The sequence below is a fragment of the Bubalus kerabau genome, chromosome 5 (genome assembly GCF_029407905.1).
Source record: "Bubalus kerabau isolate K-KA32 ecotype Philippines breed swamp buffalo chromosome 5, PCC_UOA_SB_1v2, whole genome shotgun sequence".
NCBI classification, from domain to species: Eukaryota; Metazoa; Chordata; class Mammalia; order Artiodactyla; family Bovidae; genus Bubalus; species Bubalus kerabau.
In genome coordinates, this window is record NC_073628.1 from 58,623,867 (window position 1) to 58,645,113 (window position 21,247).

A 21,247-nucleotide genomic window follows, 5' to 3' on the forward strand; every position below is an offset into this window, starting at 1 on the left:
CCCAAGCAGCTGCTCTTGTGATTTCCGCCAACCACCCTTGAGCAAATTGTGGAGGGCAGCCGCAAGGCTCGGGTCCAGGCTGTCCCGTCAGCCTCCCTCCTTGGAGGCCTCCTCCCAACCACATGGCTGCAGCATGGCTGGGCTCCGACATGTGCTGGGCTCGAAGCCTGGGATGCCTTGCAGGGAGAGAGAATAAGTGAATGAATGAAATGTGTGTGTGAGAGACTGTGGGTGTGACCCTGAGGGGTGTGATGGATGAGCATGAGTGGTGTGTGACTGGGATATGTGCCTGGGTGACAGCAAAGAGTGACACGGGAGTGTTTTACGTGTGATGTTAGTGTGTGTGTGTGTGTGATGTGTGACTGTATGTGTGGTTGTGAATGTGTGCAGTTGTGAGTGTGTGGTTGTGAGTGTGTGTTATGTTGTATGTGGTATGTGATTATGTGTGGTGTATGGTTGTGAATGTGTGAGTGGGTGGTATGTGGTTGTGTGGGATATGCGATTGTGTATGGTGTATGGCTGTGTGAGTATGGTTTGTGGTTGTGTGTGGTTTGTGATTGTGTGTGGTGTGTGGTTGTGGCTGTGTGTGAGTGTGTGGTTGTGTGTATGTGTGGTTGTGAGTGTGAAAGTGAGCAGTGTGGGGTTGTGAATGTGTGAGTGTGTGGTTGTGTGTGGTATGTGATTGTGTGTGGTGTATGGTTATGAGTGTGACTGTGTAGTATATGGTTGTGTGTGGTATGTGTGTATGTATGTGTGTGTGAATGTGTGTGTGGTTGTGAGTGTGAAAGTGAGTAGTGTGTGGTTGTGAGTTTGCGGTTGTGAATGTGTGTGTGTGGTTGTGTGTGGTATGTGATTGTGTGTGGTGTGTGGTTGTGGCTGTGAGTGTGTGGTTGTGTGGTTGTATATGGTATGTGATTATGTGTGGTGTGTGGTTGTGAGTGTATGGTTGTGAGTGTGAGTGTGTAGTATATGGCTGTGTGGTATATGTGTGTGTATGTGTGGTTGTGAGTGTGAAAGTGAGTAGTGTGTGGTTGTGAGTGTGTGGTCATGAGCGTGTGAGTGCGTGGGTGCCTGGTTGTGAGTGTGAGTGTGAGTGTGACTGTGCCCTGCATGTGAGTGTGTGCCCATGAAGATGACAGCTCAGCTGGCCTGTGGCTGGGCCTGCCGGGCAGTGTGGGGATGTGCGAGATGGGAGTGTCACCTCATGTGTGGCCCAAACAACGTCACACTGGGTCGTTAAGAGCAAGTCTTAGGGATCTGAGGATGGCTAGGGAGGAGGTGTGGAGAAGGCAATGGCACCCCACTCCAGTACTCTTGGCTGGAAAATCCCATGGGTGGAGGAGCCTGGTAGGCTGCAGTCCATGGGGTCGCTAAGAGTCAGACACGACTGAGGGACTTCACTTTCACGTTTCACTTTCATGCATTAGAGAAGGGAAATGGCAACCCACTCCAGTGTTCTTGCCTGGAGAATCCTAGGGACGGGGGAGCCTGGTGGGCTGCTATCTATGGGGTCACACAGAGTCGGACACGACTGAAGCGACTTAGCAGCAGCAGCAGCAGCTTCACACATTTAAACAAAGACTTTTGGCTCTAGTAAGGGTGGATTCATGGGGTCGCAGAGAGTTGAACATGACTGAGTGACGGGACTGAACTGAAGGGTGGATTGGCTGCCGGTTTCCTTATCTGCCTTAGGAGAGGTTTATAAGCTTCTAGAACTCCACAAATTTTACAGCCTATCTTCCTTCCCTTCTGGCTTCAGCTTCCTGGCTAGATGGGGGCCGTTGGTCTCAGTCTTACATCTTCTCTCTCAGTATGCCTGTCTACTTAGATATCTAGTGTTTCTGAGATGATTTATTATTTTACTGTACAGGCTCCATAGCAGAATTATTTCATAGAAGTGTGGGGACAGGGGAACTGTACCTGTTTCTCTGCCTTGGGGACCAGCTTCACAGACCACATCATACAGTTCCTCTCTGCTGTTTAAGAGAGATGCCCTGTCCTGAGTTTTGGGAAAGACTTGGATAAATTTTATCTATCTATCTATCTATATATAAAATTATATAGCCACTATCTATAGCTAAGTTGTAAAGCTATATATATGTATATATATAGTGCTAATATTAATAAATATTAGCTATATACACACACACATATATACATACATACATATATAGTTTTTGGCTTCCCTGGTAGCTCAGCTGGTAAAGAATCCAACGGCAATGCAGGGGACCCCGGTTCTATTCCTGGGTTAGGAAGATCCCCTGGAGAAGGGATAGGCTACCCACTCCAGTCTTCTTTGGTTTCCCTGGTGGCTTAGTGGGTAAAGAATCTGCCTGCAATGAGGGAAACCTGGGTTCAATCCCTGGGTTGGGAATATTCCCTGGAGGAGGGCATGACAACACACTCCAGTATTCTTACCTGGAGAATCCTCATGGACAGAGGAGCCTGGCGGGCTATAGTCCATGGGGTCACAAAGAGTCAGACACGACTGAGCGACTAAGCACAGAATGTGTATAGTTTTACAAACAGAAATCAACTGCTATAAACAGATTCTCAACCACTATTAGGAGAAGGCAATGGCACCCCACTCCAGTACTCTTGCCTGGAAAATCCCATGGACAGAGGTGCCTGGTAGGCTGCAGTCCATGGGGTCGCTAAGACTCGGACACGACTGAGCGGCTTCACTTTCACTTTCCTGCATTGGAGAAGGAAATGGCAACCCACTCCAGTGTTCTTGCCTGGAGAATCCCAGGGACGGGGAGCCTGGTGGGCTGCCGTCTATGGGGTTGCACAGAGTCGGACACAACTGAAGTGACTTAGCAGCAGCAGCAACCACTATTAGGACTTTGTAATGCATAATCATTATTATATAATGGATTTTTAAAAGAAAAAAATTCAAGATGATTCAAGAACCTGAGGAAGATTCTCTTGCCATCAGAAATACTGAAGTAGTTCTCTGAGTGGTTACTGGACACTGTGGTTTTATGGTTTATCATCATCAATCCCACAGTTGATTGTTATCCCCCTGTATTGGGCTGTCTAGTGTGCCTCCAAAATTCATGTCCATCTGGAACCTCAGAATATGACCTTAAATATTTAAAAATGGGAATTTTACAGATGTAATTCACTAGAATGAGGTCAAACCAGATTACAGTGGGCTCTCAATCCAATAACTGATGTCCTTGTAAGAAGGTATGTGAAGACAGAGGAACACACAGGGAGAAGGCCAGGTGATGTTGGAGGGAGAGAGTGGAGAGATGTCACTGCAAGCCAAGGATTGCTGGCAACCACCAGAAACCAGGCGAGAGACATGAGCAGATTCTCCTTCAGAGCCCCCAGAAGGAACTGACCCTGCTGACACCTAGATTTCAGACTTCTAGACTCCTGAATGGTGAAAAAATAAATTACGCAGTTGTTTTAAGCCACCCAGTTCATGGTACTTCCTAGAGTAGCCCTAGGAAATTAATATCCCATCCAACCTCCCCTGCAATTTGGTGATTTTTTGTAACTTATTAGCGATCCCGTTGAGGCCATAGACCAGCTTCCTTCTTCAGAGAAGGCGCAGGTGGGTTGGGGCAGGACGTAGTACTAAAGTTGCTGTCGCCTACTGACAGTGTCAGTTCAGAATAAGAGACGATTGCAGCTTTAGGAACGTTTCTTGGCTTTTGATTCTGGGGACCGGGATAGGCTGCCTGAGCTCAGCACTGGTGTGCAGGATATCGCATTAACACAAAAGTTGTATCTTAGCCCTCTGCCCCAGACATGACTCTCTGGTGGGTCAGAGATCAGCTTCCTGAGGGTAAAACAGTGATAGCTTATGACACATCGTGCAGTTTTAATCCTACAGAAATGCTGAGATCTCAGACTGGGGAAGCACACAGCATGGAAAACATTACGTTCAAGACCAGGTTCTGCCCCACATCGGGTGGGGTAGAAGGTCAGGAAGGACTCTCTCCCACAGAGAACTCTCCACACACAGACACCCTGAGGAAGAGTCTAGCGGTGACGTGAGTGCTTGTAGGATATGACAAGCTTTAGCACCAAAACCTCGGAATGGCCTTAGGCAACAAGGGGATCCTTTATCTAATCTCTGCCCCCCAAGAGACTTTGGGTCAACTATTCTAAAGCCCAACACGTATCATCTGGCTGGCTTCTAGTTGATAGTCTGTGGAGGGACTTTATTCATTTGGTTACCTGAGTTTGGTTACCTGGGCTGTTAATTAACAGCCTCTTGATCTTAGCAGAAAACCCAGGGAGGTATGAGATTTAAGGTCAAGTGTTCCAAGAATGCCACACCAAGATATTTTTTAATGTCTAAGAGGAGTGCTGGTTACACCTGCTTTCAGTCTTAATTATCTTCTATAACACAGAGCTTTGGGGCCTTGACCACTGGTATAGACCCCAAACTATCCTTTTGTTGAAGATAATCTTGGTCACACTCGCAGGCCACCTGCTAGCCCCTCTCAGCCCAGCGCTGGAGGTAGGGGAAAGCTGGTTTAGACTTGTGTCCTGGGCTGCCTAAAAGAGCAAACTGCTCTGAAAGGGTTGCCTGGGGAACAGACGGTATGGGGACAGATACAGTCTGAGCCTCCTTGGGGGAAATCATGGTCTTTAATTATTAATTAATTCACATTTTTGATTTGTTAGCAAGTGCCAGCTCATAGATGCTAGTTGAAGTGCAGAGCTTAGAAGGAAAAAAAAAAACAAAAACTTAAACCTTAGTTCTTTGGAGATCAGCCCCTCCCTGGCACCATCAAATCCCCCCTTTTTTCTCCCTTTCCACTCAGAACTCTTCACATTCGGGGGTTTTGAGTGTTTGACCATTCTCTTATCCTATTAGGTCTCTGTGAGTGACAGACAGGGAAAGGGGTATCTTCCCTGATGTGGGGCCTGTGAAAGACCAGTCTTATTTACATTTTTCTTCTCCTTCCTATGGAATTCTGTCTCATCTGGAGAGAGGAGGCCCTCCTGTAGGGACAGCAGGTGTCAAGTCTTTAGCTTTGACACTCGTACATCTCACTTGCTGCCTCTGAGCAAACCTCTCCACCTCTCAGGACCTTGGCTTTCTCACCTGTGTAATGGTAAGAATGTGTTGATGGTGCCTTGTGTGTACGCCTGTGTTACATAATCCCAAGGCCTCAGGGCTGCAGACCCTTTATGATTTCTCCCAGTAGAGGCAGAGGTCAAGAAACCTGATGAGATGTCAGTGAGTGGACACATGAAGAGATGCTGTGGGCTCCAGGGGCTCCTTGATGTTTGCAGAAGGCTGCCGGCTGGGACTTCAGCCTACCTATCCCAGTGTCTAGCAGAGTACCTGGAATCTAGTGAGTAACCAAATGCACATTTTTAATGAGGGAAAGAAGAAGAGAAGATGGAATGGAGTGGGGATGGAGAGGTGCAGAGATGGGGTGGAAGGGAGGATTCCACTGATGTCCCCAAATAAGGGGACAGGGAAGCACTGAATGGCCCCCTTTCTGCGGTTGTCTCCCCACCCACTCCTTTTCTTTCTGAGAGGCCCCTCTGCAATCTTAATTCTCCTCCACACCTTTAGTTCTCTCGTTCGAATAAGCTGCAGGTGGGAACTCCTCGTATCACCTCACCCCCAATAGGAACAAGTAAGCCAGGCTTGGATGCCACCAAGAAGGGACCAGCACACCCTCTGAGGACAGATAGGAGAAGCCTAGGCGGGGTGTGAGTGCAGGCAGTGGAGCCCCCCCGAGCTGAGGGCCCTGAGGATCAGCGTGATTCAGAGCGTGATTGCCACGTGCGGAGGGAAGGGGCGCCCAGGGCTCCGTCTAGGCTTCTGTCGGGCTGTTCTGGGTTGCGGCGGAGGCCAGGTTTTTGGCCTGGAGGAGGAAGGTGGTGAAGGCCTCGTCGGCTTCCTCCTTGGATGACTGGGGGGTGACAGGAGAGGAGTCAGTGTTGGGGGCCGCGGCTCTGGGACAGTGGGGGTCGAGGGGAGGGGACGCGCTAAGTGTCCTAAATTCACGATCTTGTCGTAAGCAGCTCGAGCCTGTGTCCGCCCACCCTCCTCACCCCAGCCGCCACACTCACCTAGAGGGACTGATCGTGAGAAACGGAAAACTGCAGCTTCTAAAAATACCTGCCTCGGTCTCACTACCTCCTTCCAACACGTGGAGTGGAACCAGCTCTGGGGCCCTGAGCCCGTCCCCGGAAGCCCTGCCCACAGTCGTGGCCAAGGTGACCCAGGCTGGCATTAGCCACAGAGGTTCACAACTTCTTCCTCTACCAGCTCAGAGACACACCACCAGCCTGGAGGGGACGGCTGTCTCCCAGACCGACCTGTTCCCCTCACTGTTCCAGATGCTGGGGTCTCTACTGTGGCCAGGGGGTGTGGACGTGATAATAAGCATCAGTGATAATAAGCAGAGAGGTTAACCTGTGACCCAAAGGCAGGTAGGATTTCAACTGACGTGGATCTTGGTTGAGGTGGGAAGGGGCCCCCCATGAGCAAAGTCTTCCAGGCCCAGCGAAAATGCCGGTCCCCAAAAATCCTCCAGTGAGGGTGCTGAGCTAAGTCTGTGAGTCCCATGGCCCTGGAAGAGCACCTCCCTGATCCCCAGGGAATGCCATTTGACCTGCCCACCCTGTGGCCAGAATCTTTAATGCGGCCACTGTCCTCACCACCCCCCACGCCCCTCCCCACGCCCCTGCACCACCTCCCTCCCTCCTCCTGTTGATAGCCCATCAGTGCAGCTCACCTCCTGCCTGGGTTTCAGCCATATTAACCCGGCAGCCAGAAAGACACACCCCTTCCCTGCCCTGGCACCAGCCCCCAGCGGAGAGGACTTCTCCCGGTGTCTAACTGCAGGCCTTGCTGCCTTTCCTTGTCACCCTCAAGAGGCCTCCTTCTTCCCCCTTGCCCTCACCCTCTTTGCCTTCTTGGGTTCTTCGCTCTCCATGGTGTCCTCGGTAGCAGTGGCAAACTCTGTGTGAAGAGCAGGAGAGGGGGGATCAGCTCTCCCTGGCCCCCCATTCCTGCTCCAGAGTCAGAGTCGGTGCTCATGCTTGTCCCCCGGGGCCTGGGCAGTCCTCCAGGGAGGGACGTACCATCCTTCCCTCCGAGAGACGTCTCTTGGGCCTCTGGAGAGGCTCCCATGTTGTCGCGTCCTTCAAAATCCCTGGAGTTCTCAAAGTCCGACATGCTGATATCCGTCCGGTAGCTCCTGATTGAAATCCGGTCTGTCAGGGAGAGAGGGGTGTTGGTGCAGGGCTGGGGGCAGAAGGTCCCCGAGGCATCCCTGCAGGAGGGCTGGAGCGGGGCAGGGTCTCTGATGGCTGTCTCTGATGAGGACCCGAGGCAGAATGAAAATGACCCGAGCCTCCCCGCCAGGCCCTGTCCACAGACAACCTAGATCCAGCAGCCCCTGGCCTCCGCTCATCACTCTGGGACCTTCCAGGGCACAGGATTTCATTTTGCCCTCACACCAGCCCCTGGAGGTGGTTATCCTCATCTCTGTCTTGAGCCGAATGGACACCAGAGGTATGAAGGGGACGCCCAGCGCCACCCAGCTGACCGGTCCTCACCCCCAGGCTGGAAGCCCAGGTTTCCAGGACCCTGCCCTCCTCTTCCCGGAGCCCCTCCCTGTGAGCTTAGACCCCCTAGCGACTGAAGATGCGCTTCCAGGGTCGGCATTTGGACGGCAGCACCTAATGGAAGTTTCGGGCAGGTGTGCATTGGTCGTCCCCCGCCTCACTTTGCCCGGACCTTTCCTCCGAGCGGATGAGAGAGGATGGACCCCGGCAGTCCCCTTGGAGCTGTGGGGCCAGGACTGAGGGCTGGAGGCTGCAGGCAGCGGGCAGGCAGCACCCTGGGACTCACCGACATTCTTCCTGTGCCGGGCTCGGACCACCCCGATCGCAACGACCCCTGCGACCAGGACCAGGGCCAGGGGCACCAGGGTGGAGACCAGTGCTTTGGAGCTCCCGCTGTATCCTGTAGGGCTGGGGGAAGGGTTAACTTAGTCCCTGCAGGGGACACTGGGGGTCCCATGAGGGGCTGGCAGGTTGGCTCCAGCCAACCAGATTTATCCACTCCCTCCTCTGGATACAGCCCCCCAAGCTCCGTCCTTCTAAGAAGCCCTCTCAGACAGGACAAAAGCGAGCACTGGGCCTTCCCTGCATCCCAGGACCGGGAGATGGAGCTGAATGGTGGACTGCGCCCCGGCCTCAGAAGGGCAGAGACCACAGGCCAAGGCGGCGTGGGTGCACCCACTGTCAAGAGGTGGACAGGCTCTCTTTCTGGGACCTGGCGACCCAGCCTCAGGTCCTTGGACTCTCGAATGTTCTCCAGGTGGGGGTCCCCAGACCCCTCCTCACCGGCCAGGATCTGCGGGTGCTCCAGGTCCACCAGCAGCGTCCTTCACACTTTCCTTTTCGAAAAAGCTGGGGTCCAGAAGGGCTTTGTTCTGGATCTCCCCGGCCCTCGACTGTATTGCCGCCCCCGCAGGGGCAGCTTTTACTTGCTTGGCGTCTTGGGACCCTGGGGAGAGCAGAGAGGGGCTTGAGTTTAGGGAGTCTGCGGAGCGGGGCTTCATTAGGAATCCCAGGGTCTTGGGGAGATCTCTTGCCTTTTTGGACAGGGTCTCAGAGAACACCAGAAGCAGGGGAGTTACCCTCTTCTCCAGCCTGTCACAGACAACCTCTGCCCTATTCATACCAACTTCACTTCCATTGTAAGGCTGCGTGCCTAGATCCAGCTGTGCACAAGGGCTGACCGGGAGATTCTTCACAGGGTTTGCCCAGGGCCTCTTGACTACAAGGAAATGGCAATCTACTCCAGTATTCTTGCCTGGAAAATCCCATGGACGGAGGAGTCTCGTGGGCTACAGTCCATGGGGTTGCAAAGAGTCGGGGGCAGCTTAGCAAGTGGTCCCTCAGTGAGCTTGACAACTGGAAGCTGCCATAACCTCATTTCTAGAGTCACTAAACATACCCCTTGGGCTTCCCTGGTGGCTCAACGGTAAAGTATCTGCCTGCCAATGCAGGAGACACCTGTTCAATCCCTGATCTCTAGCGCCTGCTTCCCAGGTGGCACTAGCAGTGAAGAACCCGGCTGCCAGTGCAAAAGACATAAGGGATCCAAGTTCAATCCCTGTGTTGGGAAGATCCCCTGGAGGAGGGCATGACAACCCACTCCACTATTCTTTCCTGGAGAATCTCGTGGACAGAGGAGCCTGGCAGGCTACAGTCCATGGCGTCACAAAGAGTTGAACACGACTTAACCACTGAGCATGCATGCACACAAAAATACCCCCTCGTTAGAGATAAGACATTTCATGGGATATTTTTAGAAGCGGTTTGAAATGCAATCTTACTGGAAGAGATTGCCCGGATTTTCCTTACCAGACCTTGTGCATGAAGCTTATCTGGCTCTCTGGAGCCAACTTTGGCAGAATATGGTATAACAGTGACTTAGACATGTCTACATGTAGAAGACCTCTCCATATAGGATGGGCTACATGGTGGCCTGAAGGGGTGACTATGGGATTTGTCTTGAGACTGAGGTTAATTGACAAATGCACTATTTTTGATGAATCTGTATGTTTATTTGGGATGCCCTTTTTGGAAGGATAAATGAGACCAGGAAGGAGACTTCCCCCGGCCCCTGCCTCTTACAGCCAAACCTGGGGCCACCCTTGATGGAGATGTTCTCAGGCAATTTTCTCTGGAGTCCCCTGGGGCATGCGGGCCTGGCCCTCACAGACTCACCCTTCACCCTGCTCTCCACCGCCACGTAGACAGCCGCCGTCTCCCCGTATCGGGGGCCCTCCTTCACGCCACACCAGTACCAGCCTTCATCCTCCTTGGTGACTGTGTCCAGGTTCAGGGAGACGACCTGGCTGTTCTGGTCGCAGCTCACAAAGGCCTGGCTGGGGCCGTCGTTCTGGGTGGGCAGGGCGCTGCAGCCTCTGTTGCTCCACTTACACCAGTACTTCTCAAAGGAGTAGAATTTGCAGGGGAAGTGGCAGGAGAGCTTTAAGGACTCTCCCAGCCAAGCCGTGACGTTCTTGGGTACCTTGAGGCTTGGTTCTCCTGGAGCAGGGAGGGAGAAACAGGTGCAGAAGTTGGCCCCAGTGATGCTGCAGACATGTGACTGGGGGCTGGGGTGGGGGTGCTTTGTCCACAGTCCGGTTCCTTTTTGGACAGCATGCTAAATAAATACACTGTACTGAACAAAAAGCACTTACAATTATGTGACCATGTAATAGATTACTGGTGACCACTATGAGTCCTTCCAGTCTATCACAGACCACGGGCCTTGCCAAGGGCTTCTGTGTGTTTCCTTGCTGTTATCTGCTCTCCTGGACTCAGTACTATGGTGCTGGAGAAGACTCTTGAGAGTCCTTTAGCCAGCAAGATGAAACCAGTCAATCCTAAAGGAAATCAACTCTGAATACCCATTGGAAGGACTGATGCTAAAGCTGAAGCTCCAGTACTTTGGCCACCTGATGCAAAGAGCTCACTCACTGGAAAAGACCCTGATGTTGGGAAAGATTGAGGGCAGAAGGAGAAGGGGATGACACAGGATAAGATGGTTGGATGGCATCACTGTCTCAATGGACATGAGTTTGAGCAAGCTCCTGGAGTTGCTGATGGACAGGGAAGCCTGGTGTGCAGTAGTCTGTGGGGTCACAATGAACTGGACGTGACTTAGCAACTGAACAACAGCAGCAAGACCCAGTACAAAGAACTGAACTCTGCTTCAGCTGATGCCATACAGACTGTCAAAGAAGCTGATGCTCTTGATCACAGGAGTTGCTATGTGTGGTGGTTTGAAGAGCGTGGGGGCAGGAAAGGGTGTTTGTTGCTGGTGTGGACAGGTCGGGGAAGGGTGCTGGTTACGGGATGAACGGGTGGGCTCTCTCCAGCAGCTTGGAGGTGGGGGAGGCGGGAGGCAGAGTGGCTGGGGGTGATGCTGAGGTTGACTGGAGGGGGCCCGGAGCTGCCTCCCTTCCCTCTTGCCCAAGTTCAACTCTTACCTTCGACAACCTTGAGCTCCACTGTGGAGGTCCAGCGCGTGTCGCCGTCGGTCACGCACCAGTAGAAGCCGGCGTCCTGTTCAGTGAGCTGGTTGAGGATGACGGTGTAGGTGCCATTGCCCGGCTCAGCGAGCAGCGCCAGCCTGCCCTCGTACTGCTCCTTCACCAGCCCCCGGCTCTCCACCAGCCGCGGGCAGCGGCCGTTTTGAGCCTCTTCCCAGTGACACCAGTACTTTGCGCTGTTGGCATCCTTCGGGTTGTAGGGGCAAGATACGGTCACAGAGCCTCCCCTCACACCTTTCACCACGGAGGGGCTTGTGGGGATTGCCGTCTCTGGAAGCACAGACAAAGATGGGATGGGAGAACTCAGCGTGGGCAGAGCAGCCTCCTCCCCGTGGGCTCAGCCAGGGTGGAAAGTGAGGTGTAGAGCAATCCCCTTACCAGCCTCAGAAAGTGAAAAAGCCTTTCCGAATGTCACAGAGCCTGGCGCAGGAGCCTTCTCCCGGTCTCCAGGGACCTCCCCCACTATTCCTTCCCCACCTTATTCTGAGCAGAGAACAGAAGGCATTTAAAGAGTGACCATCAGCCTTTCACCTTGGGCTTCTTATAAAATCTCCTTCTAGAGAGTTTTTGTCTTTTTATTATTAGCTCGTCCCACAAGATGGCCAACTGGGTTTTTTTTTTCTTCAAATTAAGAAAATATATTTAGAACAGTTTGATTTAAAATATATACTATGTAGCACAGATAAATTTAATTATTGAGGGCCACAAAGGCCATGTCCAAGAGAAGTGTGGTCTATCTTCAAGAAACTAAAACTGAGGTTCTGGGAGAGTCCCAGGTGACCGAAAATGCTGAGGGAGGTAGTGAGGACTGAGCTGGAAGAAGAAAGAAGGACAGGGAATGGGAGCCCCTTATGGGAAAGCCTCAAGCATAGTGACCACGAACTTCAAGTACTGGTTCAGTTTCTCAAGACGGTAACTCACTACAGAATGCTCCCAGGGTGGGAAGGGGCAGGGATTCAACCAGATCACGCTGAATAACAAGTAGCCCTAAGAGATGTTGGAGGAGAGATTTTGGAAGCCGGGGCGTTGACTTGGGTAAGCTATGAGACCAACACAAGCCAAGGCTTCTTCCACCAGAATGTGATGGTTGAGCTGCCATCCTGCTCCGGGGTCAGGGAGACTCCACATAGAGTGCTTCCCATGGCTCTCTCAAACCCAGACAGTCGGGATCTTCACTCCCCTCATTCCTAAGGATCAGGGGCGGCCATCAAAGGCCTTTGGTAACAGAGAAGAAGAGTTAAGAGATTGCACAAGGCAGAGGCCATCATGCACAGTCTTGGGGCTCTCGTGCTGCCCCCAGAGCATCTGGTCCAGGGCTCGTCAGTGAGCAGATATGGTCAACAGACGGAAGCTGTCAGATAGACTCAGAGGGGCCAAGTGGGGCTCTCACTTGCAGACTGCCCACCTCTCCCCTTTCCGCCTCTCAGGTCTCACCTTCATTGACGAAGAGTTGCCAGGCCTGCACAGGCCAGCCGTCCTGGGGCTGACCCTCAGGCTGGGCCCCGCACATGTAGTACCCCGCATCCTCTTTCCTCAGGCTGGTAATGTGCACACTGAAGACGCCGTTGTCCTTGGGCACAGACAGGATCCTGCCCTGGAAGTCCTGAGCCTTCTTCCCCAACGTGTTGATGACCACATTGCAAGCTCCCCCATTCTTCTTCTGGCACAGAAATTTGGGCACATTTGCCACCTCGGGGCCCAGGGAACAGTCAAAGGTCACTGAGCTCCTCAAGTCTCCGTAAACCAGCTCAGGCTCGGGCTTCAGCACCTGGAGGTCAACGTTGCTCTTATCGGGTTTGGCATTGTCCCCAGCCTGGCAGACATACATCCCAGCATCGCTGAGCTTGACTCGGTTGATAACAACACTGAACACTAATGTGTCGGTACCCAGGATACTGATATGTGCTCTGTCTTTATAGCTGTTGCTCACATACCCGGTGGAGTCGATAACTTGGAAACAGTCTTGGCTTGTCTTCTTGCACAAAGATTTTATCTTCTGAGAATTCGCACGCGTGAAAGGGCAGTTGATGGTCACGGTCCTGCCCAGGTCTACAGTGTAGACGTGGGCATCACTTGCCTGTGCAGGATCTGCAGGGTGAAGGGTGGGGAACAAGTTGTGGTTTTCTTTCTTGCGTCATAGGATGCTGAGCTGCCTTCCACACAGTTCACTTCCTCAATGTTTCTGATGAGGGCTGGGTATGCTTATCACCCAGAGGGCCCTTTTTCCCGGAGAGACAGCATCAGAATCTGTCTTCCAAAGCCCAGCTTTTCTGCTGCCCCCTCCAGGAAGCCTTCCCAAGCTGGCACTCATCTCTCCCTGCTCTGTTCTCTCTCGATACTTGTGCATTTGTTACATCCAATCTTATGGTCTTTGGACAAGAACTGATCATTTAATTTATGCGGAGACTTCTGAGGGACTACTGGAGATCAGTTAAGAGAATACATGTTAAAAGAAGTCTGGTGGCCCAAGGTCTTGATGTGAAGGGTGCTCTAACAGCAGAACTTAAGGATGCCTACGAATCTCCCCCTGCTCCTGGACCTCTGGTCCCACCTGCAACAAATATGAGGAGAGAACTTGTTCTCCTCACGCTCTTCTAAGCTAGAGCTTTAGTAAAACCAGAACCGTGTCAGGCTCTTAAGACCTAGAGTGGCCCATCTGCCCTCCACCTGTCCAAGTAGGTCCCATCTGTCTCATTCCCACCTTCTACTGTGCAAATGGAAGGCTCTGGATGGACCCACAGCCTTCCCCATGCCAGGACACCCTGCCCTCTCGGGAAATCCTTCCCTCCTCTCACTCTCCTCAGAAATCTAAAGAGCCTGAGCCCTTACCTTGGCTGACCTCCAGGCTCACATCGAAGTTAAGGCCACGGCTGCTAATGCCCAGGCCACACTTGTAGCGCCCCGAGTCTTTCTGGGTGAGACGGCTGATGTCCACCACAAACGTGCCGCTCTCCGGGAAGTTGGTGAGGTTGGCTCTGCCCACGTAGTCGTCAGAGATGTAGCCCTCTGAGGAGATGAGGGTCGTGCAGCGGCCCTGGGCTCCCTGCCGGCACCAGTACTTGCGCGTGTGCCGGTTGACGGAGGTGGACGGGTAGTAGCACTTGATGGACACTGAGCGGCCTTCCACGCTGGTCACTTCCTCGGGACCGAAGATGGGACTCTTCATGGAGACCACTGTGGGGACAGAGACAGGGGCTTTCTGAGGCTGCCGGAGGGAAAGCCTCCTGAGGGGGTCTGGACAGTCCATGCTGAGGACATGAACTTTCCCTCCTGAGACATGTGTCTTCTGTGGGTTAGCTACCAGGCGCTGCAGTTAGGCAATTGCTACATTGCAGAATTATTAAACAATTCTAAGGTTTTAATCATATTTCATTAATGATAGCCACATTAAGAAAACAAATGGCAAACTTATTTAGTGGTCTCCTTGCATGTATACATATATGTATAATATTTCTTGCATATATACATATATTTATATATTTAAATAGGTATAATATATTTATATATTATATATATTATATATTTTATATACATTTAAATATATATTATGTTTATTTAAATATATAAATATATGTATATTATATATATATATTTAAAACCATCCTTGTGGAGTGCTACATTATTTCATTTGTTATCTGCTATTTCCCTATATTTCTAAAATACTTTGTAGATTCTTTTCTTCTTTTTTTTCCAGATAAAAATGTCAACAGGCACAAATATAAGTCATTTCTCCCAAACCCCAAAGCAACTCAAGAGTGAGGCTTGGTTCAAGGTCAAGGTCTCGTTTTCCTTATTCCCAGTGAAGACCCTTGGCCAGACGCAAGAAAGTGCCATTTTTAGTCCTGATGTCTTGGCGCTGGCCCACCCATCCTCCCTGCAGTGTCTGTGGTTGCTCCCCGAGGGGGTGCCAGCCTTGCCTGGACATCCCTGGGGATGGGCCGATCCCTGGGCCCCAGGGGAGTAGCATAGAGCGGCCGGGGCCTGGTTGACGCACCTGGGAAGATGGCCAGCAGGCAGGCGAGGAACAGGCACGACATCGCTGGGGGCTCCCGCGGGTCTCTGCCGCCAGCCACCGTCCTGCGTGGTTACTGAAAGACAGCGGCACGAGGGGATGAAACGCCTTTGTCGTCCAAGACTAGCTGACCTTCCGGCCCCTGTAACACCTGTTCAATTCTGCGTCTCCAGCAACGGACATAAAACCTATCAAAGAATGAATGGCCCCGCCTTTCCCATCACAGCTTAAAGTCCCGTGGTCTCACAATGCCTTTTGTTCTTTAGTAGGGATAGGTAGACTTTCATTTTTTCAGCTAAGTTGCCACTTCCTTTGGGATAGGGACACACGTGCGTCATTTCCTGTTTCCCCACCCGCGGGGGGTTGGGGGTAGGCACCGTCCTGGGCAAGATCCCTAAGATCTCAGGAACAGCTCCCCAGATCATTGGTTACTACCAAGAAGTGTCTCCACCTCTCTGCTCCAGCTGCCCTCCCTACATCCCTGGGAGGTGGAGGGGGCTGGCATAATTTATGGCCTGTCACACGAGTAAACAGAGATGCACAGAGGCCGCGTGGTCGCAACCACTGCCAACGGTCCTCGCACCGCATTCCATGATGTACCCGTGAAACAATGTACCTCCAGTATCTCATTTAAACTTCGTATCACTCCTAAGAGGCGGCATTCTTATCTACACGTGACATAGGAGGAGATGAAAGCTTTAAGGTTAAGGGCTTTCCTCAAGGCCACACAGGCATTAAATGTGGGGATAGGTAGGGTGGGGGTGGAGGTGGTGGGGAAGACCGAACCCTGCTTTATCTGACCCCCAGAGTCCAAGCTCTGAGTCTGTCTCCCTGCCCGTATTCCATCTCAAACCAGGTGAGGTGCTTATCCTTCATGCTTATTCTTGTTATCTGTGGAGTGCTCTTTGCTTTTCAAATGTTGTCATTTACACCACTTCACTGGAGCTCTAGAAGTTCCCTTTAAATGAGACAGGACAGATATAATTACAACCACTTCCTGGATGAGAAAAATCAAGATCGTGAGATGCTGAGTGACATGCCCAGGTTTTCCCAGATACTCCGTTATGGGGTCAGGGTTAAACATGTAGGTGTGACCGCCTAATGCTTGGTGAGGCTGACGGACAAAGATGGAAAATCCAAGGTGAGGCCACTCAGAGGGTGTTGCACGTGTGGCCCTTGTCACATCTGGGGATACAGCCTAGGGCTGGGGGAGGTTGAGACTCCCAGGGCCCGGCCTGACCCCTGCTGTCCTCTGGACCCTGACTGCAGCCTGGAGGAGGATGGAAGTGAAGAGGGGAGTCCCCACTCTCCCATGGACCTTGCCAGGCTTTCAGTTTTGGAACGGACTTGACGATGAGAGGGGGAAAGGAGAAAGCTGTGTTAACACGTGCTGGGCAGTGACGAGCACCCATAAAGATAAGGAGGCTCGAGGCAGCAGGGAGCGCGGGCACCCATCTCCCAGGCCCCCCTTCCTGCCTTGGCCTCGCTCCTGCTCCCAGAGACGCCCTTCGCTAGCTTGAGCCAAAGGCAATAGAACCGTTTATCTTGGTTCCTTCTTTTCTGTGAGGGAATTTCCCAGCAAAGCACCTTTTTATTTCCTCGTGGAGATAAAGGTATTCTGTTTCTCCAGTTCTTCGGAAGAGTTGGGAGAGCGGGTTTGGGGAGGTAGGGACAAATATGGGTGTCAGGTGGCAGCTTGAGCTTCTCTTGATTCCGGTTAATTGCCCTGGACTTTTCATACCAGGCCAATGATTAACCTCTGGAGTGTGGCCTTAGCCAAATGCCAGAGTCAGCTCCAGCTCGGATGTGCTCGGGACAAAGCTGGCTGCAGGACCACCCGGGTGGACGTGGGACTGACTCCCAGGTGGGAGTGGGGGTCAGAGGGCTGGGAAGTCTCTCTTGTCTCCTTGGGATGGGCTCACTGCAGAGTCCCGCCACCTGCCATTTGCACTGGGCTTGGGCACAGTGGCCAGTGGGAAGACACCGTGCCATCTGCTTTAAGGAGCCCCAACCAATAGGGGCTCTCTGGTTCTCGTCTCTGTTCTCCCCTGACATCAGCAAACTTCCTGATATTTCTCTGGACTGCAGTGGGTCTTCCCATAGGATGAGTTGGAGGAGACAATCCCTAGTCTGGACTGGTAACAGCCATTTGCCCTGGCTTGCTGCAGGCAGAGGCCACATTTTCCAAAGACTTCCTCCCCAGGTGCCTCTCATTTGTGACATGCTTGGCTAGCGGTGAAGGTCCGTGCAGGGGGAGGATGCTCACATGTGCCCAATAACCCTTTGCATAACCTCCCATCAGGGATGAGATCACCAGCCATGCAGAGCTAGAGGGCAAGTTTTGTGGAAGCTGACCTTGGTAGGAAGCGTACAGTCCATTCCCTGGGGAGACTGGACTCTCCCCACACCCCCACGTTCTCAGGAGCAGGAAGTCTCTGTTCAAAACTTCACTTAAAGCACAGTTTCTCTGCTCTCAGCTGAAAGACCCTGGGCTTTGCAAATCATTAGAAATCCCTTCCTCTCAAAGTCTTAAAACCATATTTGTTCCCAAACCTGGGAGATTCGGGTGTCAGGGAGGCCCCAGTTCCATGGGGCTGGAGCTGGATTCAAAGGATTTGCTTCAGGAAGGAAAGAGAGAGCATATTATTTACTGGGCACAGGATGCTCTGCTACCTTCTTTGCTTGATGACTTTATCCACCATCATAGTAACCCAAAGGATAGAGAATATCTTCCTGGGAAGATAGGAAATCTAAGGGTTAGAGAGATTCTGGCCCCAAGACTTATAACAGAATGGGATCAAATTGGTACCCTATCACTCCTTGGATGCTCAGAGGGACCTATTCTCCCAGATATACATAGGTTAGTATATCATGCATGAAGGCACCTTTCCTGGCTCTTAAAATAGGAGTTGTATTTTCAGTAGTCAGGCTGGGGTATTCTAGATCATTCTCATTTTACCAAGTTACTGCCCCTCGTATATTCACAATGTATGCGTGCATAATTGCAGGTTGGGGCTAGGTGTAGGCCCTGCTGAAGAATAGAGTCTACCGTCTTATAAAATTACTCTAGCTAGCTTGCCTTCAGTTGGAGTGACTGATCTTTGCTCTCGTGGTTGAGAGTCACATGTTTGTCCATCTCAGTTCAGGCTTTCTCCTCTATCAGAGGGAGAGGGTCTTCTGGACCAGCGCCTGGCTTGGCTGCTGGTGAGCATATGGCCTTCAGTAACTCTGGGCTTGTCACCGGCTTGGCTCACAGCAGAGGGACAGTTAAGGCTCTCATGGTCCTTGGGGCTTTGGAGGGAAGAGAGAGCAGGCACCATGGGGGGCTTGAAGCCATGTTGGCAGTTTCTGGCTTCATGTGAGTGTGAACTTGGGGCAGCAGGGAGCTTGGGGCTCAGAGAAGCAGGGAGCAGCTGGCCTGGCTGGGGAAGGGGCTTTCCTTGGCCTGGACTGATGGCCAGGAGAGGCGCTGCTCGAGTCTGTGTGGACCTATCACTCTCTTCTCCCGTGGATGCAGAGGCTGAGCACACACGAGGGCGAGCCTGGAAACCACAGCACCACTAGGGGAGGGAGGGCAGTCCATGGAGTTTGGAAGGGCCTCAGGCTTGTGATGACAGACAGGGTTGTAAGAGAGGTTATATAGTTTACATAAGCCCTGGAATATGCGAGAATCTCCAAGCACAGGCAATGTTGGAGAAAAGGCACTGAAGCTCCCGAGAGCAGGGAAATGGAGAGAGAAGCCATAGGTTCCCCAAAGAAGGCATGAGCTAGGAAGATCCAAGACTTTCTGGCCCCATCCCTGTCAAAACCAGGCATGTAAGACTTCAGCAGAAATTCAACATATGGAATCCAAGCTTCATGAAGCTCTGGGAATAAGCCTTGTAGATTTTCAGATGGCCTTTCAACAGAGACTGAGAAGCCCTGTCGCTGACTCTATCCCATCCTAGCTTGATCTGTTTATCTCACCCACCTTACCAGATGGCAAGCTCCTGGAAAGCAGGGTCAACTGAGATCCATCTCCCCATCTCCAGAAGGCCTTGCTCTCCAGGGAGTGCCTGGCAAGGACCAGCTGTTCAGAAAAGACCGATCAGATTGGGAATGGTTATGGCCTCACTCCCTCTCCGAGAAGGACAAAGTCAGGGCTGATTTCTCTCACTTTGCCCGATGCCTTCTTTGTTCTGGGTGCTCACGGGACAGTAGCTCAAGGGAGGGTGGAAGAGACTCAGAGGTCCAGAGTCCTGCTCTGTCACAGGCTACCAGAAGAGCTCTCCCACTTGGGCAAAATGTGCTGGCTCAACTCTCCCATCTGTAAAATGGGTATTGTCCCCTGACTCGTCTAGTTGAGGGGCTACCTTGGGATGGGGGACTATGGTTAATATATAGAGAGGCACTCCCAGTAGTGTAAAGTGCTCTTCCACTGTGCTGCTGCTGCTACTGCTAAGTCGCTTCAGTCGTGTCCGACTCTGTGCGACCCCATAGACGGCAGCCCAGCAGGCTCCCTTGTCCCTGGGATTCTCCAGGCAAGAACACTGGAGTGGGTTGCCATTTCCTTCTCCAATGCATGAAAGTGAAACGTGAAAGTGAATTCGCTCAGTCGTGTCCGACTATTAGTGACCCCATGGACTGCAGCCTCCCAGGCTCCTCTGTCCATGGGATTTTCCAGGCAAGAGTACTGGAATGGGGTGCCATTGCCTTCTCCCTCTTCCACTGTAAGAGGCTGCAATTACTTGTTAGCACAGGAGGTTGAGGGCCTTATGCACTTGGCTTTCGCGGGTGCTGTGCACTTAGAGAGTAGCACAGCGTATGGACTCCTCAGGTTGGCCGTTGGCTCTCTCACTTGGGGATTGTGTGATTTGGGGTGGACTATTTAAATCCATTGAGCCCCACTGTTCATCTGTAAACTGGCTATAATTGCATCTAGTCTTGTGAGTCGCCATAAGGATTAAATGAGGCAACATATGTAAAGTCCTAAGTAGGGTATCGGGCTTAAAAATAACAGTTCTTTTCCCACATCCTCTTTAAAGTCAACACAATCTTCTCTTTTTCCTGTCTCAGAGCGAGAGAACAGACGTCTGTTTGCTGAGCATCCTTCGAAGACTGGGGGCGAGCTGTTCAGATTGGACTGTCATGGCCGGAAGGAGCAGACATGTGCCAGGGACTAGGTTACAAGTGAGGGATCCTGATTATAGCTGGCACAATGGAGTCACTTTCAGGCGCTTTACATCTGCTGACTCATTTAGTCCTCACAGTCACCCTGGGAGGTAGGGTACAATGGGTAAACCCATTTCACAAACGAGACAGTGGAGGTCCAGAGAAGTAAGATGCTTGCCCAAAGTTACACAGCAGGTAAGTGACTGGGATGGGATCCAGATTCAGGCACTCTGGATCAAGCATACAAGATTTTAGTTACAGTGCTGTCCTGCAGAGGGTCTTAAAGCTGAGAGGAAGCAGTCAGAAGGGGCAGAAGCAGGAAATCCAGTCTTAGAGGAGAACTTAGTCCAATTCTCTCCTCTTTGCTTTTCACAGGAAAGGTGGTTCCTGTGAAAAGACTCTGTTTGAACTCAGAGGTATGTGCCAACAGAAGAATTTCTTCCTGAAAATTAATAATGGCTGCTATTTATTCAGCACTTACCATATGTATGGCAGGTTATGTTCGTTTCCTGTAACCAGACACATGGCCTCCAAAACTTCTTTCCAGTCCATCACACTGTGTCAATGCCAGGGTCTTTGGGATCCCAGCCCCCGCCCACCCAGAGAGGGGGCAAGACACAGGTGCGGGGGTCTCTGCTGACCACATGCGTGTGCTACTTTTTAAAAAGTTGTGTATCCTGTTTTTTTAGGTGATGTCAAAATATCCCCATGACCATACCAAAATGACTGTACCCAAATGTTGTCATTTATACGTGCTGGGTGACCTTACACCACTCACATTAATTCACAACCTCAGTTTCCTCAACTGTAACACAGGTTTATGACCCCTACCCTGACTCCCACTGGGTTTGTTTCAGGTAGGAATAAGATGAAGCTGTGAAAGTCAAGGGTAAGTGTGTTTTCTATCTGGAAGCTGCTGCTATTACACTATTTGTAAAATAAAGCCACAGAGTCCGGAGGTTCTAAGAGACAGGCAGAGATAACAGAGCCAGCTGCTCTCCTGGCTCCTGGTTCGTTG

The 21,247-nt window shown here is 51.7% G+C and overlaps 1 protein-coding gene across 1 annotated transcript; it reads right to left on the reverse strand.

Moving 5' to 3' along the window:
- Positions 1 to 5,408: 5,408 nt before the first annotated feature.
- Positions 5,409 to 15,103, reverse strand: PIGR (polymeric immunoglobulin receptor). Its single transcript, XM_055583556.1, has 10 exons — positions 15,061 to 15,103; positions 13,896 to 14,240; positions 12,501 to 13,154; positions 11,004 to 11,336; positions 9,733 to 10,056; positions 8,341 to 8,503; positions 7,844 to 7,965; positions 7,072 to 7,203; positions 6,891 to 6,949; positions 5,409 to 5,894 (listed from the first exon to the last, which is right to left on the reverse strand). The coding sequence occupies exons 1-10, from the start codon at positions 15,101 to 15,103 to the stop codon at positions 5,796 to 5,798; spliced, it is 2,274 nt and encodes a 757-aa protein (XP_055439531.1). The 3' UTR covers positions 5,409 to 5,795.
- Positions 15,104 to 21,247: the final 6,144 nt, after the last annotated feature.

Coding starts and splice junctions, on each gene's coding strand:
- PIGR (XM_055583556.1), bottom strand. CDS start 15,103: ATGTCGTGCCTGTTCCTCGCCTGCCTGCTGGCCATCTTCCCAG. Junction 11,337..12,500: donor GCAACTCTTCGTCAATGAAG/GTGAGACCTGAG, acceptor CTGTGCTTCCAG/AGACGGCAATCCCCACAAGC. Junction 6,950..7,071: donor GTCTCTCGGAGGGAAGGATG/GTACGTCCCTCC, acceptor CTCTTCACACAG/AGTTTGCCACTGCTACCGAG.